This window comes from Phalangium opilio, unplaced genomic scaffold (genome assembly GCF_054372755.1).
Source record: "Phalangium opilio isolate 3A_F unplaced genomic scaffold, DU_Popi_V2 ptg000246l_1, whole genome shotgun sequence".
Lineage (NCBI taxonomy): Eukaryota > Metazoa > Arthropoda > Arachnida > Opiliones > Phalangiidae > Phalangium > Phalangium opilio.
In genome coordinates, this window is record NW_028324225.1 from 711,690 (window position 1) to 723,204 (window position 11,515).

The 11,515-nt window shown below is 38.0% G+C and overlaps 2 protein-coding genes across 3 annotated transcripts; both read left to right on the top strand.

Moving 5' to 3' along the window:
- The first annotated feature begins 3,616 nt into the window (after positions 1 to 3,616).
- Positions 3,617 to 5,223, top strand: LOC149611151 (uncharacterized). The gene is made up of 3 exons (XM_089858499.1): positions 3,617 to 3,931; positions 3,996 to 4,097; positions 4,170 to 5,223. Exons 1-3 carry the CDS (start codon positions 3,632 to 3,634, stop codon positions 5,199 to 5,201), a joined length of 1,434 nt encoding a protein of 477 aa, XP_089714625.1. The 5' UTR covers positions 3,617 to 3,631; the 3' UTR covers positions 5,202 to 5,223.
- Positions 5,224 to 7,500: 2,277 nt separating this feature from the next.
- Positions 7,501 to 10,535, top strand: LOC149611152 (uncharacterized). Of its 2 annotated transcripts, none has more exons than XM_089858502.1 (2): positions 7,501 to 8,701; positions 10,031 to 10,535. In XM_089858502.1, exons 1-2 carry the CDS (start codon positions 7,948 to 7,950, stop codon positions 10,240 to 10,242), a joined length of 966 nt encoding a protein of 321 aa, XP_089714628.1. In that variant the 5' UTR covers positions 7,501 to 7,947; the 3' UTR covers positions 10,243 to 10,535. The 2 variants fall into 2 exon arrangements, with proteins under 2 accessions (XP_089714628.1, XP_089714629.1); XM_089858503.1 differs by lacking the exon at positions 10,031 to 10,535 and adding an exon at positions 8,856 to 9,418.
- The last annotated feature ends 980 nt before the right edge of the window (positions 10,536 to 11,515 follow it).

Genomic DNA, 11,515 nt, shown 5'->3' on the forward strand with positions numbered 1-11,515 from the left:
AAAATACGTCAACTTGACTAAATAAAGATGCGTGTAATAAATTTGTAGGACCAACGTCCTTGTCTTGGGAAGTTAAAGAAGATCCATCCTCCTTAACTAGTTTGACTCGAACTTGCAATAAGGTTTTAGACAAATCCATAAAGACGTCATTAGATCCAGGGATAAAAAATTCAATTGGTCCATCATCAGAAAGCGAAGCCAAAGCTTTATACATAGCATAATCACTATTTTCTATGTTGTAATTTGTTGGTGGCTCCGCGAACAAATCCAGTTCAGACATCATTCCTTCAACCATTGTTATTTTTAATCGAGAAAATCGGTTTTCGTTCTTTTTCTCTTTTTTGATCGCTTTTTAGGCTTCAGCTTTCTGCGAAGTCCTTGGCCCGTTTGTTGTTGAGCCAAGTGTTGGCTAGCCTTTTGTAGTAAATTTGATCCTGCTTCGCTCAAATTTGATTTCAATGATTCTCTTAGGTTTCTTCCTGCTACGAGATCCCCTGCTATTCTCGACCCCGTTCTGAGAGCTTCCCTACCTAACACTTTACCTGCTGGTCGAAATATCGGTGTAATATATCTAATTAAACTTTTGAAGATACTTCCGAGACCGTTTCCTCTTTGAAATACAGGCCCCCGGAAGTGATTAAGACCATTTCCGGTTTGGCTTAAGTAGTAGTTTAGATATATGTTACTTCGTGACATGCTTGAGAATGAAATGAAGTTTTATGACGGACTTGTTTAATTTAAACATAATATTTTCTCCGAAATCTGTCCTCATATCAATTTCGATCATTTCAAATGATGGACATCTTAAAGGGTAATAATCAATGTTTTGAAACCTATGTACAGCTAAGCTAGAAGATTTATCATTTATTATTGGTATAACCCTCATAAGAGGGGCATAAACGTCACCAACCACTTGTGGTAGAATTAAATTTGTATAAATATACAAACTAGCCGTACCCTTGTCTATATCGGCAACACTTTTTCCAGTTTCATCCATAAGGGGTCTATCCATTTGGTCCATGTGAAACCCTAATAGTCTACCTAGACCAGACTGATTTTTGTTAAAACACAAATAATAGTTATTTTCACATTTTACGTTTACTTTTCCGTCGGGATTAAGCTTAATTACAAAATTACTACTGTGTTCTCGAGGAATTGCGTGGCGCATTGCTTCAATAACATTTTCAATGTGGTTATACTGGCCGGGTTGAATTTGCAGAGTAATTTCCCTTGGATTCGTTGGGCCTTTTCTTTTTCTTATATGTAAAAAATTATTGGAACTATTTAGTTCTAAAGGATCGTCTTTCTTTCTTTTAATCAGTTCTTCGGGAAAAGTGTATCTCTCTTTGATCCAATCCATGAAGGGTAAGCCCAAGATTTTACCCATTTCTTCCGGTATTTGAACTTCATATCCATTTTTAGCTCTCAGAGCGCAAAAAGCCTTCTCATTGTCATCACTGTAGGTGATAAACATATAAACCGACCGTCGTATTTCGAGGGGTATGGTATTATTAATAGATTTAATTAAACTCTTATAAACATCGTATTCGTCTCCACGCAAGTTTCCCGCGACAAGTTGTATCTTATACTGGTCCCAGCTGTTTTCAGTATAGTCATGTACTCCAGCATTGAAATATAAATACTCGCCGGATACATTATCCCAGGCCTGGGGTAAAAATGCTTCGGCAAGCCCCACATGCCAATTACCAACTAAGTTTAAAGGAGCTGGTAACTGAACTTTAAAATGAGATTGCGTGTTATCCGGAAAGACATTCATAGAAGCCGAACTTACGAGTGTAACATAAAATGAATCGTTCGACATGGTTAACTAGATTAAAATGAACATTTATTTATTTGCCAATAGACATATATCAGTAGACTACTTTTTGAAGTTCGCATTCGTAAAAGGCACCTCTTATTTCTTCGTCGTTGTAATCTTTAACTACGTAACAAACTGGATTTCTGTAAAGAACTTTTGATACGGTAAATATTTCCCTCGTCCAATAACCTTTATAACCCTTTTCGAAAAGAGGTTTACTCTTTGACAGTCTGACAAAATCACCAATCTTTAACTTTGGGGGTTTAGCAGGTTTTTGATTGCCATACAAACGCTGCCATACTAAATGTTCATTTTCGATATTAACATCTTTTGGAGCGAAACCAATACTTGAATGCGTACTAGAGTTATAGGCCTTCATGATTTTTGGCAAACTACCAATATAATTATATTTTTTCGTTCTTGTAAATAGTTTGAATATTTTATCCTTTAACGTTCTGTTAAATCTTTCAATAACACCGCACTTTATCCTTCCAACACTTGTATAGAGTTGAATACCCTCTTTCTTCAAATATTCTTTAAACAATTTTGATAGAAATTCACTGCCTTGGTCAACATTAATACGCAAAGGCTTTCTCTCTTTGATCGCTTTCTGAAATGCGCTTAAAACTTCTCTACTAGTTTTATTCTTTAAAGGAAAACTCCAGGCATATTTTGAGAATACGTCTATTATAGTCAAAATGTATTGAAAACCTTTGTTATGCTTTTTGATACGTCGTAGATCAATTAGATCGCATTGAATTACTTCATCAGCTGTTGTAGCATAAGTTTGATTTCGAGGGAAGTTTATTCTCCTTGGTTTATGAATAGTGTATGTGGGTTGAGACTGAAGCCAAGTCTCAATTTTTTTCTTTGAAATACTTTTTACTCCTTGTTTCAATTTATTTGCGCTTCCGTAACTAAGAGGGTTTTCAGAATCGTAATATACTCGGCTTAATTTTGATTCCATTGTTATTGCTAAGCTTAAATTCTATTACCCTATTCCTTTATTTAGAATTGATTTCACTATAACAATACAACTGTATTCATACGCTATAAGTTATCACCATAAGTCTATGATACTCTCTATAAGTATGGGTCTATAGAATATATGCCAAAAGCATTAATCACTACGTAGATAGTAAGAATTTAACAATAGAATTTTTCCTGGAATTGAATAGTACGAAACTAGCGCCACGCGCGAAGTTAAAATGGGGGAAGGAACTCGCGGCGCGCGCGGTAAACCCCGCGGGGGTGAGGGGGGAAGGAACTCGCGGGGAACTCGCGAAGATTCACCGCGGCGGCGGCGGCGGCGTGCTCCAGTTCCCACGCTCCAGTTCCCATGACCCAGTTCCCTTGACCCAGTTCCCATGACCCAGTTCCCATGACCCAGTTCCCACGCACCTACTTTATACCTCTACCGTGGTACGAAATGTAGCCCTATACTACTGACAGTGTCCCCAAACGAGGGGTGGCGGCCATTGAAGTCTCCCATGATGAGGAAGGGTGACGGGAGGCTGTCCAGGAGGAGGTCCAGCGCGCGAGCGGAAGCCAAGCCGTGAGGGTCGTAGACGGACGCGACTGAGGTCCAGGAACCGTCCAGGGGAACGCGGTCGGGTCCGCCTCGACGTTTCGGTTGCCATGGTTACGCGTTGCCGCCGAAATACTTAATCGTTTGTTTGCGCCCTCTACTGGCTGTCAATCGCAATATGTCGTCTAATCGTGTTCGTGTATGGTTTTTCTTCATGGCTTTTGGGGTTTTTTGCAGTTCAATATTTTTATAATTAAGAAATTAGTACTGAATGCTGAAAAATAATGGGGAAAAGATACTGCGTCTATCTTAATTGCAAAAGTCGTGAAAATGGAAAGAAGTGTGCCTCCCAAACAACCGGAGAAATTCGGTTTTTTCCTGTACCAAAACCAACCACTGAATATGAGAAGTGTGTGAGATGGTTACGTTCTATTAAAAGGCCTGAAATACAAACAACAAATGTAAAAAAACACCACTACGTCTGTGGTAATCATTTTCCGGGTGGCTTGGGACCAACAATCAGCAATCCAGACCCTATGCCTGACTACGATGAATGTTCTGAGATTGTCAACGTCAACCCACAAGTGAGTTGCATAAATGAATGTTCTATCCATAAAGGTTGTTATTCTAATATTGGTGATTATATAGCCTGAAGTGCAACCCACTAGAAACATCTCAACAGACATTATCCATGATTCTGTTGTTAATGAGGCGCTGGTTCTTATGGAAAATGAAAATGAAAAAGATATGGTGAGTCAAATACGAGGTTTCAATACTACTACCGTTAAACAATAATAATATATATTATAATGTTTGTCATAGGTATTTGAGGATTCTAATTCGTGTACCATAGTAGAGAAGATTGCAATTCAAACTAAGAATGATTCTGGGGAAAGAGAAATCCCAATTAAACTTATCGATTCTCTTGAACATCTTGCGAAAGACTTCTTAAATTACCAATCAAGCAATATGGAATCCATAAAATGGAGCATGGAGATAAAGCGGGGTTCGAACAGAAATGTTAATACTATAACAAGCTTAGTGTTCAAAAAGAATGACTTCATGAAGCTCATTTTAAACCCAACAATGGCTCTTTCTGTAACAGTTTGTGATAAGGAAGTTCCTAGTAGACATGCTGCTTTTAACAGCTCAACAGTAAATTTTCAAGAGCCAATTAAAATACTAAGAGATTTAGTTGACATAATGTTAGAATTAGATAGTTGGAATTGCTGCCAAGGCATTCGGGGTGAATTGTTTGACTCGTTTAAAGACCGATATCTGAAACCTATTTATGTTTGCTCATTAAGTCAGTCTTTAAGATCTTATAAATGTCGAAAGCTTTTCTTGGAAGAAAAAGAAAGTTGTGTAAACTGTGGCCTGTCTAAGAAGGTTTTACAGAGGAGGAAACTGCGAGAAACAAACAGATTTATCAGTGGGAAGCCTAATTCAAAGTTTACCAACATACGATATCTCAGCGCAGAAGCTTTACGGGGAAAATATGATACATTATACACAGCCAATACAATACAGAAAAGAAAAATTAAGCACATGAAGGAAAACATAAAGAAAATCTATAAGAATGATGGAATTTTTATGTCCCAAGAAGAAAGCTCCGAATTTGAAAATATTTTACAAAAAAACCCTTTTCAGAGCAAAACAGTTTTTCAAAAGTTATTTTTACGTGAGCAGATGAAAATTAATGCATCAAATAAATCAAGGCCACGTAAGTGGCATCCAGCCATTATACAGTGGTGTCTGTCCATTAAAGCGAAGTCACCAACAACATACGAGGCTTCAAGGCAAGCCATACCACTCTCTCTAAAAGGACATTGTTCAATTATTCAATTGACATGACTTCAAAGAGTGGTTTCGATGAAGCTACACTGCTAGAAATGAGGACCAAAATTTATAAATAATTATTAATATTTATAAATAATTATTAGTATTTCTTGTGGTCCATCTCCATCGTGGTCACATGGAGAAATGCTGCTCAAAATATTCCCATTTCCCCGCGACAAACCCCTTGCAAGATGGCGCGGTATACCGAAGCAAAAATGTTTGCCTCGTTGGAACCATGGCAACCGAAACGACGAGGCGAACCCGACCGCGTTCCCCTTTTTACCTCTCCGAGTGACGTATGTCACGGAGAGGTATTACACCGGCCGTGTCTGTCTGTCTGTGTGTCTGTCACGCCCCACGTGACCGCGTTCGCAGTTTGCGTATCGGAGCAAACGTGTTCCCGATTTCCGGACTGCATTGACAGTTCACGGAAATTTGGGTTTGTCTCCTCTTGCTATTCTACTTGAGTTCCAACACCACCAGCTTTGGTTTTCGTCCACTCGACATGGACACTAGTCTGTACTTGCTGGCTTCCAAGCACAACCATCTTCTGTTCTTCGTCAATTTCACCTTGACACCATCTTCTATGCACCACCATCTTCTGTTCTTCGTCAATTCCACATTGACACCAGCTTCTATGCACCACCATCTTCTGTTCTTCGTCAATTCCACATTGACACCAGCTTCTATGCACCACCATCTTCTGTTCTTCGTCAATTCCACATTGACACCAGCTTCTATGCACCACCATCTTCAGGTCTTTGTCCATCCCACATGGACGCCAGTCAGTCCATTCTGGCTTCTTTTCCTTCGTCATCGTTTGGTTTCAAGATATACGCGGCGATCGGCTAGGGTTACGAGAAACGTCTAGCCTCCCATTGGCAGGGCTTCCACCATCGGTTCACGCGAATGCGTTTTTATCTATTATTATAATGGAAACGAATCGTATATATACCCCAAAATTTGAAAAAAGCGGGCAAGAGGGGTACCCTTCACTTTAAACGTCAATATTAGCAAAGTTTCGAAAGATAATAGGAACAACTTTATTTTAATCGATTTAACTATTTTTAAAGTTATTTACTAGCGACTAAAATAATTAATATCATTTATATTTAATTAATTATTTAAGATAACCTTATTTCTATGTAATGACACAAGTGAGAGTTTATATAGAACGAGTAATGAAGATTGCATCCGAATCGAAACACTACACGCACATCAAAGTTAATATAAAGCGAGTAGGATGATAAGATCTCTTACAAAACGATAACATTTCCTTTTTGCAGAATATTAAATGGAAATATTTTAAATATTTTTCGGCATTACGATTCTTTAACTAGTTGTGTAGCTATAAAGCTCTGTTTCATCTTAATATTCCAAGAACATCTTTCGATATTAACATTTCAAATTTGGTGTTTACTTTTTAATTCAGCTTTACTTCATTTATATATAGTGTAATCGCATTTTTTATATTCATTATATAATATGGGTGTTAATTCTTCATCTATCCACAAGTGTTGAAACGATTGGGTCTGTTAAATAAGATACCCTAGTTTTAAACTAGAAATGACCTTGTTTCGCCTCCTCTTATAGGAGGTGTTAACGGTTCAGAGTGAGCCGAAAGTTAAATACACCCTTCAGTGATACATTTAGGTCCTCATTAGAATTATTGAGGATACAAAGGAAATTGTTAAAGACCTTGGCAATATTTCGCCAATTTGAACTATGTATTTCCGGTTTTTCTCATTGGCTGGTGGACCTGTGTTTAGAAAGTAAATTCGTCTCGGCTCGGAGAGGTTTATTTTGGTTTCCCTACTTGTTTTCACTCCCCTTCTCCGCCCGCCGGTGGGGTTTTCGGGGTCGCGGCTCCAACGTAGAAAACTGGCTCTTTTCACCTCCATTACCCTTTCTCCATGATCGAATCAGGAAACTGGAATCCGAGGTATTTTTCAAAGCATAGGGGGAGCACAAAAATATGAGACCCTTTTGGGATCATAGCCAATTTTATGTGCACAGGATGAGTTGTCGAATCTGTTGTCTCTTAATTAAAGGCTCTAATCTTAGGGGATTGGTAACATGTCCGTCATTATTAAAGAGGACCATTGTTACTGATCCATCTTCTTGTGTGTTATTGGTTTCGCCTTTCTCTTGCTTGCCCCTTCAAAATACGTTCAGCCAAAGAAAGTCCGAAGGTTGTTTTGTAATGTAATCTAATTTTTTTAGTGTAACGTCTTAAATTCAAACTTGGAAAAAGAGACAGTGAAAACAACGTTAACGAAATTGAAAGACTCAATAGGGTCATTAAAGAGTTGGAATGGAGAATCAAAGATCTGATGGTATGCAAGATCCTTCACTTTCATAATCGATGGAAAAATGAATTATTTTAAGAATGAGCGTTATTGTTAATTGTTTAAAAATTAGGAGAAAAAAGGAATACTTCAATTAGCTAATGATGAATACGTGAAAACTGAACCTGTTGAAATGGATTGTGCAATAAATGCACAAGAGTTATCCCTTCCTGTTGTGATGCACAGTGTCCAAGGCATTCTGGATAAAGAAGATATTATTCAAGAATCACCTGTTTTTGAACCTCAATATGTTGCGGAGGTTTACAATACAAACACAGCAACTGAAATTTCCTCAAAAAATTCTGAAAATATGGGGTTTATAAGAAACGCGAAATACGAATCAGTGTGTCCCTAAACCGAAATACAGTGACAGTGCGCCTTCACCAAAAATTAAGGTCGAAAACCAATTAGAAATGACTCCTGACACGAACACGGAGAGCGATTCGCCACGAGAACCTCTTGAAAACAATATTAACAGTAACGACTTTCTTCTTCAATCACAAAGTGTCTCGACAGAGAGGGACACTGAAGATAATACAACTGCAACGCCGAAATTTCGTGTTCCTGAATCGAATGTTGAAGTCGAAAAACATTTGGATCTTTCTCTTGATGCAAATGTTGAAAGCGATTCACTAGAAAGAGTCCTAGAAAACGATCTTGATGATAACCAATCCGATATTGCCTTGACAGGTGCAAAGGAAACTGAAAATAGTCAACATCCGAGCTCATTGAGTGTGCCAGTGTGTTTTCCTAAACTAGAACGTAACCCAATGGAACTATCAGAATTGACCTCCGTCTCTATGGAAAGCGATTTACCCGGCACAAATGCTGAAAGCGATTCGCTAGAAGAAGCCCGTGAAAACGATCTTGATGATAACCAATCCACGATCATCTTGACAGATGCAAAGAAAACTTACAATAAACAAAATCGAACTATGAGACTGTGCTTGCCAAAACTGAAGCATGTTGATCCGAAGTCATTGAGTGTGCCAGTATGTGTTCCTCAACTTGAACGCAACCCAAATGACCTATCAGAATTGACTTCTATGGAAATCGATAAACCCGAAGTTCCGATTCAAGTTGAAAATAATGGTTCGGAGTCCAACTTGGAGACATTTGAAAATATTACTCCAAAGATTCCAGAATCGCCTCATTCGGGAATTGCACGTAAGTCATTTTATGTTTTTATAGTCTCGGGTACCTAACGTTTCTTCGACATTAAGTATTTGTTGGTACTCTTCGCGTACGCAATTCTACGTATTTAATGCTTTTTTGTAAACTTTATATGAAAAGTACGGCGAAATGTTTTTGCTTCATCCAGGCTAAATTGTTTCGAGTTCAAACTTAGTTTGCATGAAATCTATAACATCCCATTAAAACGTGGACTAGAAATACCCTTCAAATGGGATTAGTGTTTCTTTAGAACCAAGCGGAATATTAATTTCATCAGAATCAATGCATTTACAAATCTGGAAAAAACCCTTGTACATGATCAATGTGCCTTTGGAAGCACGCTCAAGACTGTTTTGATGAATGTAGAAAAATCATGGGCAAATAGAGTGGATTTGAAGGCTAGGCAGCCAAGAAAAAAATTTTAAATCCTATAGGCCTATGGAACATTTTTCAATGTGTTAGACAAAACGTTCACACTTCCTCTTTCGCAAGGGTCTTCACTCCGTTCTTATCGCTTCTACTTATTTCGACAAAAATTCGAAACAGTTTACCTGTTGCTCGATAAAATGAGATATTGTTCCTGGTTACGTTACTAAAATAAAAAAATAAAGAGACGCCTCTTCATCTTGTTTTGGGTGCTTCTCTCCAGGCTGGAAAATTTCCAAACGTGCAATCAAGAGCGAATAAATATTTGTAACTTGTCTTCTCCTATCTTTTGGTTGCAATTAATTCCAAGAATATCTGTTAAACATTTTGAGTGAAAAATTAAACGACCGCTTGACCAAAGGTATGTACTTCCTTTTTATTTAATGTTCATCACATTTATATCCATAACGTTTATTCGCCGGGACACTGCGGCCGGGAACGTTACGCTATTGAGAGATACTGTCAGGGACGTTTCTGTGTCTGGCTTTCTGTGCTTGGTTACAATAGAGCGCGTTCACAGGTTTTACATGGATGTAAACGCGCTCCCCATTTCTGAATCGCGTACGCTTTTTCCCGTAATCGGGGGAAATTATATTTCGCTATGTTAACTATTTTACTTGAGTACCGATCCACCCTTTTAGTGGCCACTATTCCTTTATCTGCCTAGTCTCCCGTCCATTCCACAAGAACCGAATCTGTCGCATTGGCTTCTAACTTCACCTCCAAATGGCGGGCCATTCACCAAATGTTCACGCTATTGATTTGGGTTAATTTAAAATTATCGTTCAGTAATAGACACCCATTATCCGTAAAATAGGAAACATTTGAGGCTGTACGAACACCATGTAAAGTTTACTTTTACAGATATATTTAGTTTGCTTTTGAAAATTGTTATAGATACTTTTTGCGGTCCAAGTCTGGTAGAATCTCCGATATTTTCTAGAGAACCACAATTCACTCCAGTCCACACTCCACCAGCCATGGAAATAACACAGGTTTACAGGTCCAAAACCACTTTAGTAATTACTCAGACTAGTTTTTTATTCAAAAACCGAGGGTCACGAGTCCAAGGGACTTGTTTATTAATTATAATTTTTGATAAATATTGAAAGGGGACCAGTTTATTAATTCAAGGTTTTCGTCAAATTTCGATTCCTTTCACATTGCAAGGAATCTTAATCTTATTTCCTCATTATCTCTACTCCTAGTCGTAGTTTCAGATTAGAAGTAATCAGTACAGCGTTGCCAGACGTACGATAATTATAGTACAATGCGATAATTTTAATAGTTTTTTCGAAGCGTACGATAGTTATGACGCTGTACTAGTACGCTAAATTCGATAATTCGGATTCGGCGTACGATAATTGTACGATAATTTAGCGGGAAATCTAACTAATCTGCGCACAAAAGGCTCGCTAGAAGAAGAGAAGAAGAAAAAGGTGAAATAGGATGAAATTATTCATGTTTTAAGTCCAAAGGCAGGATGAGAGAAACGTTTGGAGACGTTATTTGTCCATCTCCTTCAGGACCCTTGTAATTTGTACCGATTTTAGTATAAATACAAGGTCAATCAGAACACCACTATTTTGAAGGCGCTCGGAGCGTACGATAATTTTGGTTGAAAATCGATAATCATTTGGCTTTCGTACGATAATGTAGTCAAAGATGGCTAAATAAAATTTTTAAAAATGATTTGGGACCATGTAATTTTATATTTATAAATAATTTTAAAGTGGGACCAGTAGTAAAATAAATCGCACAGGGGTAACTGGTCTTAGGGACCAGTTTGAATATTGTTGATGTCGGGACTAGTTGAAAAAAAAAACCTTATTTTCATGGCTGCTCAATACCACTCCAGTAGTCAAAATATTACCGCCTCCAAGTCCGAAACTAAGAAACATTCCTGGGAATCCTGTCTGCTAGTCATTCTTGTCTTATTATGGCGGCTGGCGCGAAAAGCGGGGGGAACACTATTTTACCCCGAAATTATTTTGGCCGAACTTTTGCCGAATTACCCCGAATTCTAAAATAGTAGAAATCTCCCATGCGTCGTCTGCTCAAACATCCTAAATGACTTCTGGCTTCGCCTTCGGCTTTTCGGGGTAAATTAGTGACCGTTTAGGCACTTTTCGGCACAAAAGAGTGGGGTAAAATATAAAAATACTGCCCCCACACTAAAAGTAGCAATTAAATCAAGCAAAAATTCAAATCCATTTCAGAAACTAAATAAGCCTAACTAAACTAACTCTCTCGCCCCAACGACTATTAAAATAATAAATTTTTCGGCAAAGATCAAAAACTCAACTAAACATTGACATTAATGTGAATTGTTTATTGAAACTCAATTTATAAGCTAAATCTACTCTACCGAACCACAATCCA